Source organism: Manis javanica, chromosome 7 (genome assembly GCF_040802235.1).
Source record: "Manis javanica isolate MJ-LG chromosome 7, MJ_LKY, whole genome shotgun sequence".
NCBI classification, from domain to species: domain Eukaryota; kingdom Metazoa; phylum Chordata; class Mammalia; order Pholidota; family Manidae; genus Manis; species Manis javanica.
In genome coordinates, this window is record NC_133162.1 from 55,212,160 (window position 1) to 55,231,783 (window position 19,624).

General features: G+C 38.4%; 1 protein-coding gene across 7 annotated transcripts in view; it reads left to right on the forward strand.

Annotated features, from left to right (window-relative positions):
- Window positions 1-19,624, forward strand: part of ANK3 (ankyrin 3) — a 661,312-nt gene that overhangs the window by 313,097 nt on the left and 328,591 nt on the right. The window contains exon 1 of one of the 7 annotated variants that reach the window (XM_073241007.1): window positions 12,454-17,723. The exons of 4 other annotated variants lie outside the window; for them this stretch is intronic. In XM_073241007.1, coding sequence (XP_073097108.1) covers window positions 17,610-17,723 — 114 coding nt within the window. In that variant the 5' untranslated portion in view covers window positions 12,454-17,609. Of the gene's footprint in view, window positions 1-12,453; window positions 17,724-19,624 lie in introns of those variants that run through there. 2 more of the 7 variants (XM_073241013.1, XM_073241009.1) reach the window with 2 other exon arrangements.

The window sequence follows — 19,624 nt, forward strand, 5'->3', positions numbered from 1 at the left end:
GACCAGATGGTGGTGGGGGTTGAGGGTGAGAATCAGCAAAAGTTATTGATCTTCCACTGTGCACAGAGTAGTGCAGGAGGTATGGGAGATAAGTTATAGGAAATGAGCCTCCTGGCTCCATCCTTCACAGAGAAGTAAGTAAGTGGCAGAGATAGGACAGATGTATGGAAAAGGCAAAGGAATACAGAAACACATGAAATAAGGGACATCAAATGTACATTCGCCCACTGATATATTAATTAAGAGATTTGGATAATTTGTACCCTCACAATTCTGCAGAAGGGAATACATTAGAATTATCACTAGCATTTTGCTGCCTCCGTTGCTTCAAGGTGTTTGGTAGAGGCCAAAGGTAAAAGAGGGTAAAGGTGCCACACACTTAAGGAAAAGTGCAATTTTCAGTGGGATTTTGGATATGACACACACAGCTTGGTGCCCAGAAGTAAGTGAACTCATGTAGATTAAAGAAGTGGCTGGAGAAAAACTCAAAAGCTGGAGTCAACCACTTTGTTTACTCAGCAGGGGAATGATGGGGAGTAACCGGTTCCTCCATGTGATAGAGTAAACATGGAGGGCTGTCAATGAATTTCTATCTGACAGGTAGTTGACGTGGGAAAGTAGCCTAAGAAGTGCAGGGACAATCATGCATTTCCATTTACAGTGCAACTGTTACAGATTTACTGAAAAAAAAGTCTACTATGGTTGAGTAATTTGATTGAATAACATTAAGCAGATTCTTTTCTTGCTATAATTCATCTAGGCCATGACATGTAGAGGCAAAAAAAGCAAATGGGAAAGAAGCAAGGTAATGAGAAAAAACAACATTTATTGAATATATGCTATAAAACAGGCACTATGCCAGTTACTTTGTAAGATTATCTAATTTAATTGACATAATCCCATGTTGTTTGTAAAGCACAGGTCAGACTGACTCAATCAGTTAGCCTGTTTTTGTAAATAAAGTTTTATTGGAACACAGCCATGTCCATTTATTTACAAATTGTCTATGACCACTTTCATGCTACAAAAACAGGGTGCAATAGTTGTGGCAGTGACTGTATGGCCCAAGATACTCACTCTAGGGCCCTTTATGAAGAAGTTTGGTGTCCCCTAAACTACTAGTTTGCCATGTACTGCTCTGACACTGGGCAAGGCCCTGTATGAAACAGTTTTTTCAGCTAAAAACTATTAATGATGCCAGCCTTGTCTATTTTACAGGGTTCTTGTGAGAAAGTAGTGAAAATTGTATGGAAACAAAAGTGGTCTACCATGTAGCATCAGTTTCTTTCTCCCAGCATGCTATCAAGAGAATTTTGAAATACATAAAAGAGCAAAAAGAATTAAACAATGAACACCCATATGCCTACCACCTAGAGTTTACATTTAATGTTTTGCTGTATTTGTTTTATTACCTATTTATCCAGGTACCAATCTCCATCCATCAATCATCTTTTTATGCATTTCAGAATTTCAGAGTAAGGTACAGACATCAATACAATTAACTGGAGGTCAGTATATGTTGGTTTTTTTTTTAGGCAAAATGTATGTACAGTGGAATCCACAAAACCTAAACCTTGATGAATTTTTACAAGTGATCCCTATTGAGATATAAAACATCACTATCCCCCCAGAGAATTCTCTCATGCTCCTTCTCAGTCAGTTCCCACCTTACCCCACTCCCAGAGACAGCCATTGTTTAGATTTTTTTTTTCACTCAGCCTAATGGTGTTTGAGATTCAGTATGCTGTTGTGTATAAGTAGTTTGCTTTTTTTGTCGTTGCACAGTAACATTAATTGTATGCATGCACCACAGTTTGTTTATCCATTCATCTGTTGATAGACACCCAGGGGGTGTCTCCAGTTTTTAGTTATTATGAATAAATTGCTGTGAATATTCTTAAACAAGTCTTTTGTATACATATGTTTTCTAATCTCTTGTGTAAACATCTGGGAGTGGGGTTGTTAGGTCACAGTAGTTTTATAAGAAATTGCCAAACCTTTTCTCTGAAGTAGTTATACAGTTTCTCACCCCCACTAGCAATGTATTAGAGTTCTGGTGGTTTCCCATTCTTGGCATTTGGTGGTATCAACCTTTTTAATTTTAGCCTTTCTGGTAGATGGTGGATCTCATGGTGGATTTAATTTGTATTTCCCTGATAATTAATAATGATGAGCAAATATTCACTTCTTGGCCATTTGTAGACATCTGGTAAGGTTGAACTACTTTTAGTACATGGTATGAAGTAGAGATAAAGATTCATTATTACCCATATAAGTATGCAGTTGTTCAGTTTGTTCAGAAGATTTTATTTTCCTTATTGAATTGCTTTGTACCTTTATTATAAATAAAGATTTAAATGTAGGTCTATTTCTGGATCTATTTATCTATCTTAACACCAGTACCATACTCTTTTAATTATGGTGGTTTTATAGTAAATCCTAAATTCAGGTAATGTATGTCTTCCAACTTAGTTTTTATTTTTCAAGATTGCTTTGGGTATTCTAGGTACTTTACAATCTCATTCAAGTTTTTAAACAAGCTTGTCTATTAAGAAAAATTGGTGGTATTCTAATTGGGATTTCAATGAACCTGTAGATCTAAAGAACACGGGTATTTTAATAATTGGGACTTTCAATCCGTGAATGTGCTACATGTCTATTTATTTAGATCTTTAATTTCTCCCAGCAATGATTTCAATATAGTTTCAATGTGGATGCCTTTCATGACTTCCACTAAATTTATTTTTAAGTATTTCATGGTTTTGATGCTTTCAAAAACAGGGTTTTTCTTTTTCTTTTTTAATTTTATTTTCCAATTGTTTGCTGCTAACATATAAAATATGGTTGATTTTTTGTATGTCATTCTCGTATTCTGAAACCAAGCTAAATTCATTTATTAGTTCTAGAAGTTGTTTGGTATATTAGGATTTTCTATGTAAACAATCATGTCATCTCTTCCTTTCCAATATTTATGACTTTCTTTTCTTTGCCTTATTACACTGGTTAATATGTCCTCTATAATGTTGAATAGCAGTAGTAAGAGTGGACATACTTACCTTGTTTTTACTCTTAGTAGGAAAACATTTGGTTTTCACTGTGCATGGTAGCTTCAAAAATAAATCTGGGGAAATTTCCTTCTATTCCTAATTTGGTGAGGTGTTTTGTTTTTCTTTTAAGTAAATGATTGAATTTTGTCAAATGAATTGTCTGCACCTGTTGAAATGATCATCATGAAATTTTTCTTCTTTTTTCTTTATGATGCATTTTCTTTGATTTTTTTTTGAATGTTAAATGTGCATTCTTGGGGTAAAGCCCATTCTATTGCTAAATTTGATTTTTGTTAATAATTTATAAAGTATTTTGGACCTATCCTGATGAGAAAAATCATTCTTTTATATTTTGTTAAGTTCTTTGTCAAGTTTTTGTGTTAAGATCATGTTGCCCTCACAAAATGAGTTGAAGTGTCTCTACTTCCCCTGTTTTCTGAAAAAGTTTGTATAATATTGATATTTCATACCTCAATATTTGATAGAAACTCACAAGTGAAACCCCATGGGTGTAGAGTTTTCCTTGTGGGGTGGTTTTCTATTTCAATTTCTTTTGAAAAATAGCCCCCTAAGATTTTCCTTTTCATCTTGTGTCAGTTTTGATAATAACTTCATTTTTTAAAGGAACTTGTCCATTTCACCTTAAATTTTCAACTTACTAGCATAAAGTCATTCATGATATTCACTTACCTTTTTAATATCTGTAAGCTTTCTAGTGATAGTCCCTAGTATTTATTCCTAGCATTTATAATTTGTATTCTCTGATCCTGTTGGTATCAGTTACTTGTGCTGAACAACAAACCATCCCAAAATTAGTGACTTAAAATAACAACCATTTATTTAGCTGTGGGTGGGCCATTTGGGCTAGGATCAGCTAGGCAGTTCTTGGGGCTGAGGTAGGTTCACATGGGGGTCTTTGGCTGCCAGTCTGCTAGATGGCTCTACTTGGGGGCTTGTGGGGCTATGGCTGAGGCATTGGGGATGATAGGCCATATGTCTCTTATCCTTTACTGGGCTAACCCAGGTGTATTTACACGGTGACTCAACCATGTTGCTAAAGAATGTAAGTGTGCATACCCTCTTGAGGCCTAGGCTTGGGATAGCATAGAATTGCTTTTTATCCCTCATATTCTTTTCACCAAAATAAGTCACAAGAACAACCTGAATTTACAGGGTGGAAAAATAGACTTCACCACCTATTCCAAATTACCGTGTATTGGGCAAGGGAGAATTAACACCATTTTTGCAATCTACCACATATTATGGTATATTATTATAGACCATTAGTTACAAATTTGGCAATTTTGTGTAGTATGATCTTACCAATAGTGTGACACAATAGTCTTCATGCTTTTGGACTCTACAGAACATTAAGTTCTTTGGCATCTCATCAAAAGTATCAACATTTCTCTCATTAATACTTGGGAAGATTCTGTATGTCATATGCAAATTAAATCTGTGAGGTACCATCACATACCTATCAAAATGGCCCAAATCCAGAACACTGACAATAGCAAATGCTGGTGAGGATGTGGAGCAACAGGAACTCTCATTCATTGCTGATAGGAATGCAAAATGGTAAGACAGTTGGACAGTTTCTTACAAAATTAAACATACTCTTACCATGTGATCCAGCAGTTATGCTCCTTGGTTTCTTCCCAAATGAGCTGATTATGTCCACACAAAAACCTGCACATGTATGTTTATGTCCACACAAAAACCTGCACATGTATGTTTATAGCAGCTTTATCCATAATTGCTAAAACAGGGAAGCAACTGAAATGTCATCAGTGCATAAATGGATAAATAAACTGTGATAAATCCAGATAACAGAATATTGTTCAGAACTAGCAGGAAATAAGCTGTCAAACCATGGGAAGCCATGGGAACTTTAAATGGATTATACCAAGTGAAAGACACCAATATCAAAAGGCTACACTGTGTGATTCCAACTATATGACAAATTTAAAAGACAAAGCAATGTAGACAGTAAAAAGATCAGTGTTTACCAGGGAGAGAGGGATGAACCATCAGAGCACAGGATTTTTAGGACCATGAAAATACTCTGTATACTATAATAATGGATAATTGTCATTACATATTTGTAACCCAAAGATTGTACAACACCAAGAGTGAACCTTAATGCAGGCTATAGACATTGGATGGTTATGATGTGTCAATGCAGGTTCATCATCTTAACAAACAAATGTACCATTCTGGGGGATGGGGGGATGATAATGGGGGAGTCTATGCATATGTGGGGGCAGGGGGCATCCGGGAGCTCTCTCTACTTCCTCCTCAATTTTACTATAAACTTTTAGCAACTTCCCTAAAAAATAGTTATAAACTTCTCTAAAAAATAAAGTATACTTAGAAAAAAAAATAAAAAGATTCTGATTAATGTTTTTGTTTTATAAATCATTATGTATTTTGGTTATCTACACAATTCCAAAGCAGTAAAGATTCAAGCCTTTTTTTGGGGGGGGTTCCTTAATACTTTAAAAATTTATAATGTGACACTGTAAAAAATGTGACTTTGGGCTTAAAATACAGCTTGAGTCTTAAATAATTCTTAGCTATGAATCAGGTAAATTGTAGGTAAAATAAAAGGCAAGCTATTTACCTTAGCATAGGTATATATTTCTCTAGGGTTCTCATCCTGTTTGTTGACAGAACAATTCTTGGGCACAGAAAATGTAAGTAGAGTTGAGAATAGGATGTTAGAAATGGTAGTTTAATACCCTAAGTATATATTTAAGTGCCTACCTATTAGGTCAAATTTGTTTCACCTTTACGAAAACCTATGTATAGAAATATATTCTAAGTTACGTTATGGATGTGTGAACTCATGGTGACGAGTAGTCATTTACAGTATTGCTTCTCTCACAGAAAAATCGGAGTCAATCTAAATATCTCATAAGAGGGGTTTGATGTTTTAAAAATACAGCATATTCATCACCTGTAACATTATGCAATCATTTAAAAGTTATAGAAGAGTATTTAGTGACCTGCACTAGATGGTAATTTTATATATATATATATATATATTTATATTTAATATATAATCTATAAATATATAATATATAAGTAAATATATTTATATATTTAATATATAATACATATTTAAAAGCATATTGTGATGCTACTTGTAAGGTTATATTTTTGGTAAGATAGTTATATGTAAATATGTATATATATAAAAAATTCTTGGAAGAATATACCAAAAAATTTTAATGGTGGTTATTTCTGAATGATGGAAATATGACTTTTTTACAGTTTTATTGAGATATAATTGACGTACAGTGTTTTATTTTGGGTATACAACATGATGATTGGGTATATGTACATACTACAAAATGATTTCCATAATAAATTTAGTTAATAACCAGTATCTCCCATATTAAACATTTTTTTTCTTGTGATGAGAAATTTTTAAGATCTACTTTCAGCAACTTTTAAATATATGACACACTGTTGTCAACTTTGGTCACCATGCTGTCCATTAGATCCCCAAAAGTTATCTTATAACTGGAAGTTTGTACCTTCTGACCACTTTCACTCATCTCACTCAGCCCATTTCTGAGTTCTGAATTTGTTTTATTAGATTTCACATATAAGTGAGATCATATAAGTCTTCTTCTGCCTGACTTATTTCACTTGGATAAACCTTGAGGGCATTATGGTATGTTGTCACAAATGGCAGCATTTCCTTCTTTTTCTATGGCTGAGCTGAATAATATTCCATTGTATATATACACCATGTTTTCCTTATCTATTCATCCCTTGATGGATACTTAAGTTATTTCCATGTCTTGACTGCTGTAAATAATGCTGCAGTGGACTCAGGAGTGTAGGTATCTTTTCAAGAGACTAATTTAATTTTCTTCAGATATAGACCCAGAAGTGGAACTGCTGGATCGTGTGGTAGCTGCGGAAACTGCAGGCTGTTTTCCACTGGTTGCCCCAGTGTACATTCTCACCAGCAGTGCACAGGGGTTCACTTGTCTCTACTTTCTCACTTGCTATCTGTTGTCTTTTTGATAATAGCCATTCTAACAGACATGAGGTGATGGAAATATGATTTTTTTCTGTTTTTAATCTGTGATTTGAAATTTTTAGGATGAATACACGTTGAAGACATAGGGAAAATAAAATGACTTTTTTGAAAAAGGTCTATGCAGCTACAGTTCTCAGAATTATTTGTATTTTTTTTATATTTTCCAGATAATAAGAGCTATTATACTTTATAAAATCTACAGTTACCTAAAACCTGAGATGATCTACTTAGGCAGCAGACTGGTTTTATGGCCACTCTAGTAGAACATGGCATTCTGAAATGCAGTAGTTAGTTCAGGATTTTTGTTTTTGCTATTAACATTCACCAGTATTCATCAACACTGGGGAAATTCTTTTCTAATAAGCATTATGTTTTATTTCAAAACATCACGGTTGAGAAAAAGACTTGTGAAAGGTTGGATTGGAAGCAGAATCAGCATTCCTACTCCTTCCAGACACAGGTATTGTATCTGTGATAAACTACTGCCATAATTCTGTGCTCATCTTGTCAGTCTAACTGAACTCCCTGGCAGGGTGACACACATTACATGTATGTAGTTAAGTGGTATTTCTATTTAGCAAATCCCATTATTTTCACTATTGTCATGTAGTGGAATGGTGGAATGTAGACTTTGGCCAATTTCACTAGATTTTAGTACCATGGCTGCAAAACAAAACCCTGGATTGGAGATGTTGATGTACATTTTATTCCCCTTGAACAGACTATTCAGACCAGTTTCCATCTAGGAAATAGTGAATGTAGCATGCAATCTGTAATGCAGAAGCATGTCCATGAGGGCATATTGAAACTTTCTGGGGCCCATATTAACTTAGATTTAAATTAGGCTGGAGAGAATTTTTAACATGGGACAAAATGTTAAAAGTCACCATATCTGCCAAATAAACCGCAATTTAAACATTTTTACTGAATTATTCGGTTTGCTTCCGGAAGACACAAAGCCTGCCTGGGCATGCAGAGGTGAGTGCACCATTTCTTGGGGTAAAAGGAAGCCCTGGGAAGATTCCACACACCTTGCTAACTGTAGCTGCCCCAGGCCTGCACCGTTTCCTAGGCAGCCTTTTTCCATGTCAACACCTGCTCATTAGGAACTGGACCAAGACTCCCGAAGAGCTCTCAGATGGCCTGAATTTTGTCTCTCTGCCAACGTGCACTAGAATTTAATAACAACCTTGAGGTGAAACTTGGGACTTTTCTCATTGCTAATCCCCAAAACAATCTGGCTTTCCCCTTTCTCTGAATGACAGTTAAGTGGGCTAGGGGCTGGGGATGGGGGCAGAAGAAGGGGAGCAAACCTATCTTACGTTCCTTTAAAGGACAATCCAGTCTCCTTCAGATCATTTCTTTTAGATCATAGGCATAAGTGTGTCCTTTCCATAGTTTCCACATCTTAAAAGCAAGATAGTTGTTTGAAATTTGCACCATTCATTAACTATTGACAGACATCCAAGTTTTGTTCTTTTAATGAAATAATGCCAAAAGAAAGCATTTAAGTCTGTAATCATGATTCTGATATTTTTAAAAGTTATTCATTTTCTCTTTAATTTTCCATTAGGTTTAGTACAGTATTAGAAATACATGAGATACTCCATAAATATGTGTTTATTCTGGTCCTTTGCTATACAAAGGAACTGAAGTCATTTATTAGGAAATAAAAACAATATAATAGTAAATTACAAATAAAGTATAAAGGATCAGAACTTCTTCTGCCATGCCCCCACCCCAGGGGAAGAAATAGAACATACATAGTAAACTAGATATCCTATTCATTGCATAGAGAGTATCATATTTATCATATAAATATGCTGTTGGAGGCTCACTCCAGGGCAGATGCCGATCAAATGGAATGGCACATGCAATTAGCTGTGCTACTTAAAATTGTTTTTGTACTCGCTCTCACTTCACTGAGTACTTGCTGAATTTGGGTGTCTTAAAAAATGTGTAAGACTATGCTACTTCAATAAAGGCCCAATAAATATTTGTCAATGAGAGAATTAATTTTAAAAATTGACTTGTCTGTACATATTATAGAAAATGCCCCCATAGAAACATACATCTTTTCATCACTCAAATGACAAGTATGTTCAAATCAGAGGATAGATTTCCATGGGTATTATCCAAATATGCACACATTCACACAGTACTTACATGTATGCACACATATGCATGTGTGAATATACATGTATGTGTATATACATGTAAATATTCCAAGTATCAGGTTTGATCTTACTGTCCACTCACTCACTTTAACCTGAGACTCTCAGAACAATACGTCACCAACAACCTTAGAGAGGTGAGCAAACTATGGATCTCGGGTCAAATCCTCCCCTGTTTTTTGTGTAGCTAAGCTAAGAATGGTATTTAGATTTTTAAATGGTTGAAAATAAATCAAAAGAAGGATAATATTTGATGATGTGTGAAAATTACATGAAATTCTAATTAAAGTATCCATAGATAAAGTTTTATGGGATCATAACCACATTCACTCGGCTACAAGCTATCTCGGGCTGCTTTTGCACTACAAGAGCAAAGTCAGGCAGGTGCCACAGATCAGTTGGCTTTCTGTCTGGCCCTTTACAAAAATGTTTGTTGACCTCTACCTTAGAAAATCCAAAAAATGAGTAAGACGAAATCTTCCTGAGTCAAGCCACACCTCACAATATTTGAAAGGCCTTCTCCCCACTCTATCCTTTTCTTTAAAGAAAAATTGGAAAAGAATGAGATAGGTCTCAACTTTCCCCCTTTTTTAAAGGGCCTTATAACTTTTTTTCCCAAACATAAAACCTTGTATCCCAAATAGGATGTTTTGACTATTCAAACTTGACTAACTCCTGTGATTATATCCTGCCATGATAAAATAGAAGGACAAATAAATAGGTGCAAATTTGTGGACACATAATAGAAAGTTTATAGTTAGTCTAATTGATAGTTGGCCTTCTGAAGCAACATGAAAGAGAAAACCTACCAAAATTTAACAAATTGTAGGACAAGTAGGAAGAAGAGGAATCCTAAATGCGCCTGAGTGCCCGTCTATGGGACAGCCAGCACCAAGTTGATAATGCCCCATGTTTACATGTTTTTGTCTTTTGTAGGGATTACATTGTTTCATAATCATTAGCTTTTTAAACATACTGGTAAGAAGCAGGTGTTGGTATTCCCATTTTACAGAAAGAAGAGGTGATAAACTCTGCGTGTAGCTCTTCCTATGGCAGTAAGTCAGTGCCAAATACAAAAAAATCAGTGTTTTTTTTCTTTTCTGACAGGCATGAATCTGTATCTGTGCATGATTGATATGGTGCCCAATATGATTAGAAAACTGTGGCCTGAGTTTTAGTGTGAATAGCTTACGGATTTCCTTTACAGTATCTGGCATAGTGTTTAGTTGTTAACCTATCCTTGGCCACTTTAATATGACCTCGTGAGTCAACTAATCAGATACTTCATTCTCTTGAAATAAAAACCTTTGCTTTCTTGTATGTGCCACTCTATCCCTTATAAACAGGGTCAGCAAATGATCTGAGTAGGAGAGCAGTTTCCTGAATTTTCAGATCTTATCTCCTTAACACCTTTAACTTTTCGTTACCCTCTTAAAAGAAATGTTGTGAAAGTGAACTTTCTTCCCTTCCATCTTGATCAGACACACACTAACCCAAGAGGTATGCTTACATCAGTCATTGCATCCTTACTGTAACTGCATTTCAGCATCACAGAGTGTATTCTGGGAGAGATGCTTTATAATTCCTTTCCTTTTACACATAGGGAACCAAGGACTGAGGAAGCAGAGTGACGTCTCTAAGGTCTGAGAGCTGTTTGTAGCAAAGTTGGAGTAAGAGCTCTTTTGTCTTGCTTGATATCATTGTCTTTCCTTTGGACCATCTTAAATATGATTAGTATATAAACATTAGATAACAAGGGTTTAATGAACCATCTAAAAATGTCATTTTATAAAGTATGTAATGTTATGTTTGGCTATGAAACAATGAGAAGTATCCCCACAAAGATGCTTAGGAAAATTTATCCCATTCCTTGGTGGTCTTACTCCATTAAGCTTATTGGAATAGTTATTGAATTATCTATTAATAAAAGGTGATGGAAGCTACAATTATCCAGATAGTTTAGGAGGTAAGTGATGCAAAAACATTGCCTGTCATCTATCTTCTATAATAATGCATTTGAAATAAGTGTATTACTTGAGAATTCACACTTACTATCAGCTACTGCAATCTGCGTCTTGGTTTAGAGAGCCATTTGGGGGAAATCCACCCTAATAGAGTGGGAGACTCAACTCAATTGGCTCCTCACTATCTTTGATGTATTTTTCCTGGATAATCTAAAAATGGAAAGAAGAAGGGAGTCCATGAACAGTTGTTCCCCATCTACTCACTTTCAGTTCAGTCATACTGCTTGGTTTCCTTCATAACTTGGTAGTATCTGAAACTGACCTCTTCATTTATTTATCTTGTTTACTCCCTCCATCCCATACTCACAAGAATGAAGCTGCAGAATAGGGCCTCATCCGTCTTACTATTGTATCACCAGCACCCATCAGAGTACCTGGGCCATAAAGGGAATTCCATGTCATCAGTTCAGTGCATAAGCAGTTGGTCAGCTGGGCTAGAGTGTGAGGGGTTGACTTGTGAAATTGTAAATTCTGTGGGTGGTGAACAAGACTCCCTACCTGCCCGAGAAAGCATTGTTCTGAGTGCTGATCTCCCCATTCTATTTTAGATGCCATGTCCCTGCTTCCACAGCACCCATGCATGTGTTGGAACTGTTGGTTTATTTTTCTCTCCTTCCCACTGATGACCTGAGGGCAGGGACCAAGTCTCATTACCTCTGTGGCCCAGTACCGAACACAGCAGAGGGAGTGAGCGAGCCCATGCGGGCCTGAGTGCGTATGGCTTTGGTGCTTCGCCTCTTCCAGTAAAAGGGAAGTGTGACAAGGGACAGTGAAGTGTCTCCCAGTGCTTGTCTGGAGAAATACCTGCCTTCAGGATGATAATTTCTGGAAAATTAGACTGTCTTGCTGTTAATATAAGCTCTTTATATAGACAGTCACTGTCCAACAGAAGTATAGTGTGAACCACACATATAATTTGAAATTTCTGATAGCCACATTTAGAAAGGTTTTTAGAAAGTGAAATTTAATATATTTTAATTAATTGAACATAGCCAAAATGGCCTCATTTCAACATGACTCAATATATAAAAGTATTACAGATGTTTTACATTGCTTTTTTTCATACAAAGTCTTGAAATCCAGTGTTATTTTATATCTCAGTTTGGATGCTTAATTATCATATCACTGGAAAAACTGAATCTGCATTTTTTAAAATAAAATTTAAAGTTAAGGGTAGATTCCTATATCCAAATTGTTCCAAACACACTTAAATGAGTTCCAATATCTAAATTCATTACAGTTTTAAATTTATTTTTTAAATTAAATAACATTTAAAACTCCCTTCTCTGGACATACTAGTCACATTTCAGTGCCCAGTAGCTAAATGTGACCAGTGGCTACTGTATTGGCCGACACAGATTATAACTCTTCTTAAACCTTTTCTGTGTATCTTTCTTTATATCCAAATACCTACAACCATCTGTCACCTCAGATCACAGCATTTTGGGCTCATGAGAAGATGGCTTCCAAGTCAGTCGGCCTAGCTACCTCCTCCCATAGGAACAGGAGCCCAGAGGGAAAGTGGCTTGTCCGGTGCATTGCGTTTGCCTACCACTCTTGGCGCTGACTCTGCTCCCAGTGCTCTGCCTGGCTCTACCGGCCTCCTCCTTGGGGTCAGACAAAGATCAGGGACTTCGGGGGCTTCCATGTACAGTGAGAGACTCCTCTCTCTGCTGGCCAGTGTGGGTGTGATGAAGAGACTTGGGGAAGCTGTCCTGTGTGCCTGTGCCCAGCTGCACATGTGAGGTGCCAGAAGCAGCTGGCTCCCAGCACTGAGATCAGGCCTGTTAGTTGGACAGCCAGTGTGCTCTAGGGATGGAGGCACATGGAGAGCTGAGACAGATGGAGCTGCGGGCAGGGCTTGTTTATCCGAAGGTGCCACCCCTACGAGGAATATGGGAAGGACCAACAGTCCCTCAGTGTTGTCCAGCCAGTCTGGCTTTTTTTTTTTTTTTAATGGATTTCATGTTGTCTGAAAATGAAGAATACTGTGCGACTATGAATTGAGAGTTACCCAGGGCACTTTTTTGTCATTTACAGCCACTGACAGGTTTAGTGCTTGCTTGTTCCCCATGTTGTTCAGCACCTCCTCAAGGTCTCTTGACATCATCTTTATCTAGAATGCCAAAATTAATGAAATGATGATAGATCCATTTTTCTTTGTGAAGGAAAAATATTTTGACTCCCTTATGGTGAGGCTGCTCTGCTCTGAGAAAACTGAAGTGGGTGCAGCACGAATAGTTTTCATTACATCAAAACACACTTTGCTCATTTCCAAGAGCCAGGGGTTAGGGTTGGGGAAGTGCAGCCTCCCTGGCAGGCAGAAACCATTTTTCTTTTTCTTTTCATTCCTGCCTACTAGTTTCCACTTCTCTACATCACTAATATATTTTCAAAATGTGCAGCTATCGTAACCTCAAATGAACCAGGCGGCAGTATCATCTCCATAGAGATCATGTATGCTGTGTGTCGACTCAGCTCAACAATGTGGAGACACAGTATAAAATGACAGCTGAGAGTAGTCAGGTTATTAATTGGATGAAGTAATAGTCCAGGTTTGCCTTGGAATCCTGGCAAGGTGTATGCCAAAATTGGGGAGAAAAATTTCCCAGGCGTGATATCTTAAAACATCCCAGTGAATTGATGTGGTTTTGTTTGCAATGCAATATTTAATCACAGGTTTTTGATTCATGAATTGGAAATCATTTAGGGTATAAATGTTATTCCAGTGATTTTTGCTTGCTTTGTGCTAGCTTTTATGCTGTAGTAATGCATGGACAGGAAGTATTCTAAATGAAATATGTCAGTTCTGGTAAAAAAAAAAAATCAAAGAATTTTTAACAAAATCATGAGGCAGCTTTTAACAGGAGGAGACATATTGTTGACATGACTTCTGGTAACAGAGGTATAAGCAAGGAAAGACCAGGGCCCCTCCTTGCCACAGTGTGATGGTTTTCAAATTGTGCTCACTCAATCTGCCTTCTGGAGTAAGGGTCAGGGGGCCAAAGAGCCAGGGCTCTAGGATGCCATTCCTTCAGTTCAGTCAAGGAGCTCCACTGTTATATTTATTGTAACTGCCTTTCCTATAGGGCTTACTCAGAGAAAGATTTCTGCAGCTAATGAAAGTTTTGAAGATCACTCTTTTAGGGACAATCTTTTGCATTGCTGGTTTAGGAATTCTTATACATGGGACTTTTTATAAAACCAGAACAGATTTTTTTTTTCCTTGAGAGAAGTAGCTTGAGAATTACTTTTCCTTAAGCTTTCAATAGCTTTGACATTCCATGCACAGGCCAGCCTATCCTGTGTAAGTCCTGACCATTACACCCTCATGGCCAAGGTCTGGGAGTAGGACTGGAGAAGTCCCCTGTATCGGAGTGACCCTTTGCATTACTGTTTCAGATGGGGTGTCTGCGAGAATGTTACTTCTGTATCTCCCTCTTGCGGTCAGAGACCTGCCACTTAGCTCAGATACAGGCGTTTGTACTAGCTTTGCAACCAGTTTTACTTTGCAGATTCGTACTAATTGTGTAATCTCCCAGAAGAGAGCAAATCTTGAGACCTTATTTGGGAAAGTGTTATAAGTCTTCAACCAAAGAATAAAGTTGTTAAAGGTTGTTTTCATGTTCGGCTGAAAAGGACTCGGCTGAAAAGGACATGTTTTCTAGAATTACTGAAAGAAGTGTTAATTCCGTTTGGGAGGGATGAAGCCCTAATACTTGTGGCTACCTTTAGTTGAGAGTAAGTACACAAGAAGCTTGGTAGTTACCCATCAGGTGTGCACTGGGTATGGAGAGAGGGACTAAGACTTTAGTAATTTAAAAATCACAGTCTCAGACCCACAGGGCTTCCTGACTTGGCAGTGTTAGCATTGTTAAAAGTTCTTCTAGTTTAGAAATGGACAACAAAAGCCCACCTTTGCTGTAAGAAACAAAATCTAAACTAGTCCTGCTGTAGAATTTATTTTTGATGGGTTAACCACTTTATGGCAAAACCCAAATTGACAAAAAAATTATATTATGGCAGCACAAAAGTCATGATGAATTCTCGACTTTGGAACATTTTTGGGAAGCAAAAAGTTGTTCTAGAGAGAAATGCGTTGAGAAACACGAATGGCCTGTTTTCCTAATTTCCAACTCTGCTCTTGCTGATAAAGATCAACGGGCAAGTATACCTTTGCCAGCCTTGGACAGAGAAGGTTACCTTGATCAAGTGTACTTACATAAATACATTTTCAAGTATCATTAGCGCCTATAAAGAAAGGGGAAAAACAAAAAAGGTCCAGGAGCCAGTGGGAAACCAGCCAGTTTTTCAGCTGGCTGTCCTCTTCAACTTGCTGAGAATAAACGAAGGAAACTTATGAATGTTCCTCAAAAGTCCTGGATGGTTTATAGGAGAGAGCATACAAAAGTTCTGATTTTTGTTCTTTTCTCCACCACCTATTACAATAAAAATTCTTCTGGTAGAAAACACTTAATTTTATTACTGATCCAAATATGATTTATCGCTTTTGGAACAGTTGCAGTTAATTGGCCTCCTTTCTGTCAGATGATGGTTTCGCGGGCAGCGGAGACCCTTTCCGGAACTCCTCCTCAAGAAGATGGTCTGTGGGAAAGCAGGCGCATGCGCATCCGAGTACGCGGGAGGCTCTAGGGAGGTGTTTGGCCGGAGCATGTTTCACGTGGTTCACGGTGAGGCCGAGAGGAGTGGGCGTCTTCCTGTGGTAGGACCGGAAGTCTCTGGCGGGGCCTTCCTCTTCTATTGTCTGTCACTTTCTGACAGAGACCTGTAAGGCTCCCTAGGACGGGAGGAGGGGGAAGGTCTTTGGTTTCCAAATCAGAAACATGGTGAGTGAATGTCCTTTGCAGCAGCTCACAGTTAGGGGCTTTTATGAGGCAGGAGGACGGCAGCACCAGAGACCCCACCTAAATCAGTGGGTGCCCACTGTGGACTTTCTGAACCTGCCTTCACATGTTTCATCAGTCAGTCCTGCAAAGCCAAATGCATGGATCTCCGAAGTTACGGACTTTTGTCTTGGAAGCATATGTACTAAGTCTTCTCAAGAGAATGTGGTCTTTCTTTTTTCTCCTCATTTTCTTTGTGAATTTAGAATTTCTTATGAGGGCCCGACTGTTATACTGACTGTTTTAGGCCCAGTCTAACATCTTAGCCATTTCTTACTAAAGCTGCGTGACTACCACCTGCGTATAAGTGTTCCTGACTTAGTAAATTTCTTCCAGTGCGTTCATCCTCACAGAAGATAGCCCAGCAGGCTTTGGGCACTGCCGCTTCACTTCACATCATGAATATTCAGAGGCTGCAGTCAGAGGACCCAGGTGGCAAAAATAGTAAGGTGATTGAAGCAAACTCTAATATGAAAGCCCAAGTGTACATTTCAGCAGGACAGAAACCCTGATAACAGCCCAGATTCCCCGTGCTCTGGCCATTGGACCACATGAGAGGAGAGTCCTGGGGAACTCCTATGAATCAGGCATCTGTTCCGTACGCCAGCGTGCTCACGTCTTTCTGTACAATGTGTTGTAATGAGCGTGTTGTTTTTAAGAGACAACAGGCCCTTCTGTAGTCCTCTCCCACAAAATGCATTTAGGCTGATAGTTCAGCATAAAGGACCCACTGTTGAGACCGGCAATGCGTGCATTGTCTTCCCCATAATGCAGTCAGGATCTCTACAGCAAAATTTAGGGTATTTTGTGAAAACTTATTTTATATATTTTTGTCACCATCTGCAGTTAAACTACAGTAGGAGCTGCTCCATTCTCTTAGGGGTTAAATTATGCTCTGTGCAGATCTAGTGGCGATGTATAAATTGCAGTCCTGTCTTTTTTTTTTTGAAGGATTCTAAAATAGGTTTTCAGAATTAGTGCTGGATTTTTGCTCCTGCCTGTGTGGTGACTCTTGATTTTTTCCCTTCAGAGAAGCATCCTTTGCAGCATTCCCCCTTCTGAGGAATCACTTAGACACTTCCAGCTGGTGGCCGGGGATACAGCCATAATACAGCTTCCTCTGTCCCAGCTGTCTTTTTCACTACGGTAAATGCATTACGATGGCTGCACTCTCATGTAAAGGTTCAGGTAGAGGAAGGTATAGGATGAAGTCTCGACACCATCATTTGGGTTTTTAAAGCTTCAGCTTCTACAGCCTCTTTGCCTTTTGAATGTCCTCTTGCTTCTAGTCCAAGGTTTCTCCAGTGATTGGAATGCTGCCGTAAGCCTGATTAAAGGTGCCTGAGGATATCACCTTTTACAAGGAAGCCCTGCGTGCTTGAGAGGATCTTTTTAAATGCATTATGGCTCATGCAGCCTCACAATTAAAGAAAAACAGGGATTTAGAAATCAATGCTGAAGAAGAGACTGAGAAAAAAAGGAAGCACCGCAAACGGTCCCGGGATCGGAAGAAAAAGGTAGCTATGTATGCCAGAGCATATATCTTGCCTGGATTCCTTTTGTTTTAATCTTCTCTTGGCATCTGGTAGAAGAATGAAGGGGCTATTTTTACAGGACACATGGGGTGTAAGTGGGGTGTGTGAATTAGGAACAGATGATAAAAACCCTATGGCAGAGCATGGCCATCGGATGGGCTAGGCAAGGGGATGTGTCCTGTGGGGTGATTGCAGTGCCGATGCGGAAGGGCTGCTTTTACTTTGCACAGGCGTGGGCAGGTTTCCATGACACAGAAAGGTGTTGCAAGGGAGTCAAAAGTAGTTTCTTCCCAGCCCAGTCAAGGTTAAATGGACTGCGGTGACTTAGGTTTGAGGGAAGAGGTCAGAGAGCCAGATTTTGTACTTCTGAGAGGTCTGTCTTGTGGAAAAGGAGCTTTTGTGCTAGAACTGTGTCACATGTGTGCATTTCTCAGGCAGATCTGTGACCTTAAAGACATAGCAGAAAAGTCCTTTCCTGCTTAGCTCTTTTTTCCCTCTTTCTCTCCTTTTGCCTCTTATCTCGATGAGATGCTTTTACTTAGGTTGTGCCATGGAAATAAGCTGCTAGACATAACTTTCTTTTGTTAAATAAAGCTAAAATCACAGAGGTTTGTTTTTTTCTCTGTTGGGTGAGTGGTGATCCTGAATGCCGGAATTCCCATGACATAGCAGGGACTTGCAGCCTTCAGCACTGATTGCTTCTGAGCAAAGCATGAGCATTGACTATCTCTTACTGATACTCTAATGCTGGGGAAACAAAAAGAGGAATATTCTAGGTCAGTTGTGTTTTATTACCGCCTGAAAGTACTTACTATGTGTTTGGTGGCTGTGCCCTTAAATATGACTCCTAGGTACCCACATGGGAGTGAGGCCCCAAAACACTTTGCCTCCATGACAATTAATAAAAATTGACTAAAACTCCATGATCTGAGTACAGAAGTCAGGTCACAAAGCATTTTTATGTCTCTTTGTGTGAATTCCCAAGGGAAAGATATTCTTAATTTGCTCTGAGCAGTGAGGCATGTGCTTTGTAAATGGCATGCAGATCTCATCCACACATGTACCTCTCCTCAGGAGTGATCACTAATATTTTGGGTGCCTTTGCCCTTTTCTTCAGAGTTTAGGCATACAAGGGAAGCCTCACTGCCTTTTGTTGCATGGTAGACTTTATGAGATTGACCGAGTCTGGAGGGCTACTGTTATTTTGCAGCATGATGTTAAATATAAATAGTTCTCACTTCAGTATTCTTATAAATCAACCTCTTGAATATATTTTCCCAAAAGTAAAAATTTAAGGTTAGAAAATTCTATGCAAGCACATTTCAAAGTCTTGCACAGCAGAGTTGTCATGAAATTGCTATATTCTGCTTCTGGTCTAATGGTATTAAGTCTGTCTGTGGGTAGGTCACTATTGACTGCCCCCTCTCCCTCTCCACACATCTTTACCCACCCCACCACAGTAAACTGGCTTCCCAGAAACAAGGGTAAAGGTACATAAATTTGTACAAAGACACAATGTCCTCATTGCTGTCCATACCCTATCTAGGAGTTGTAAGCTGAGCTGGGCTTACCCACAGCATTTTGTATGGCAGCAATGACAGCCTGCTGCGTTGGGACCAGGGCCCTTGTTTGACTTGGAACCCAAATAGGGAAGGGGTGAGGCAAAGGGAGCTTCTGGACTCACTGAGCTGAAGCAAATGCTTTATTATGAGTACAACAGAGTCTGTCCAATGTAAATCTCTTAGCAACCTGAAGGGAACATAGAGAAATATCAATATCACTATGTCATTGTGCAAGCAGAGTTAAACGTTTTGTTCTCAGGACACTCACAGAGTAGACTCAAAAAGTGGCTCATGTTGTACTTGTTAGTTCCTAACACAGTA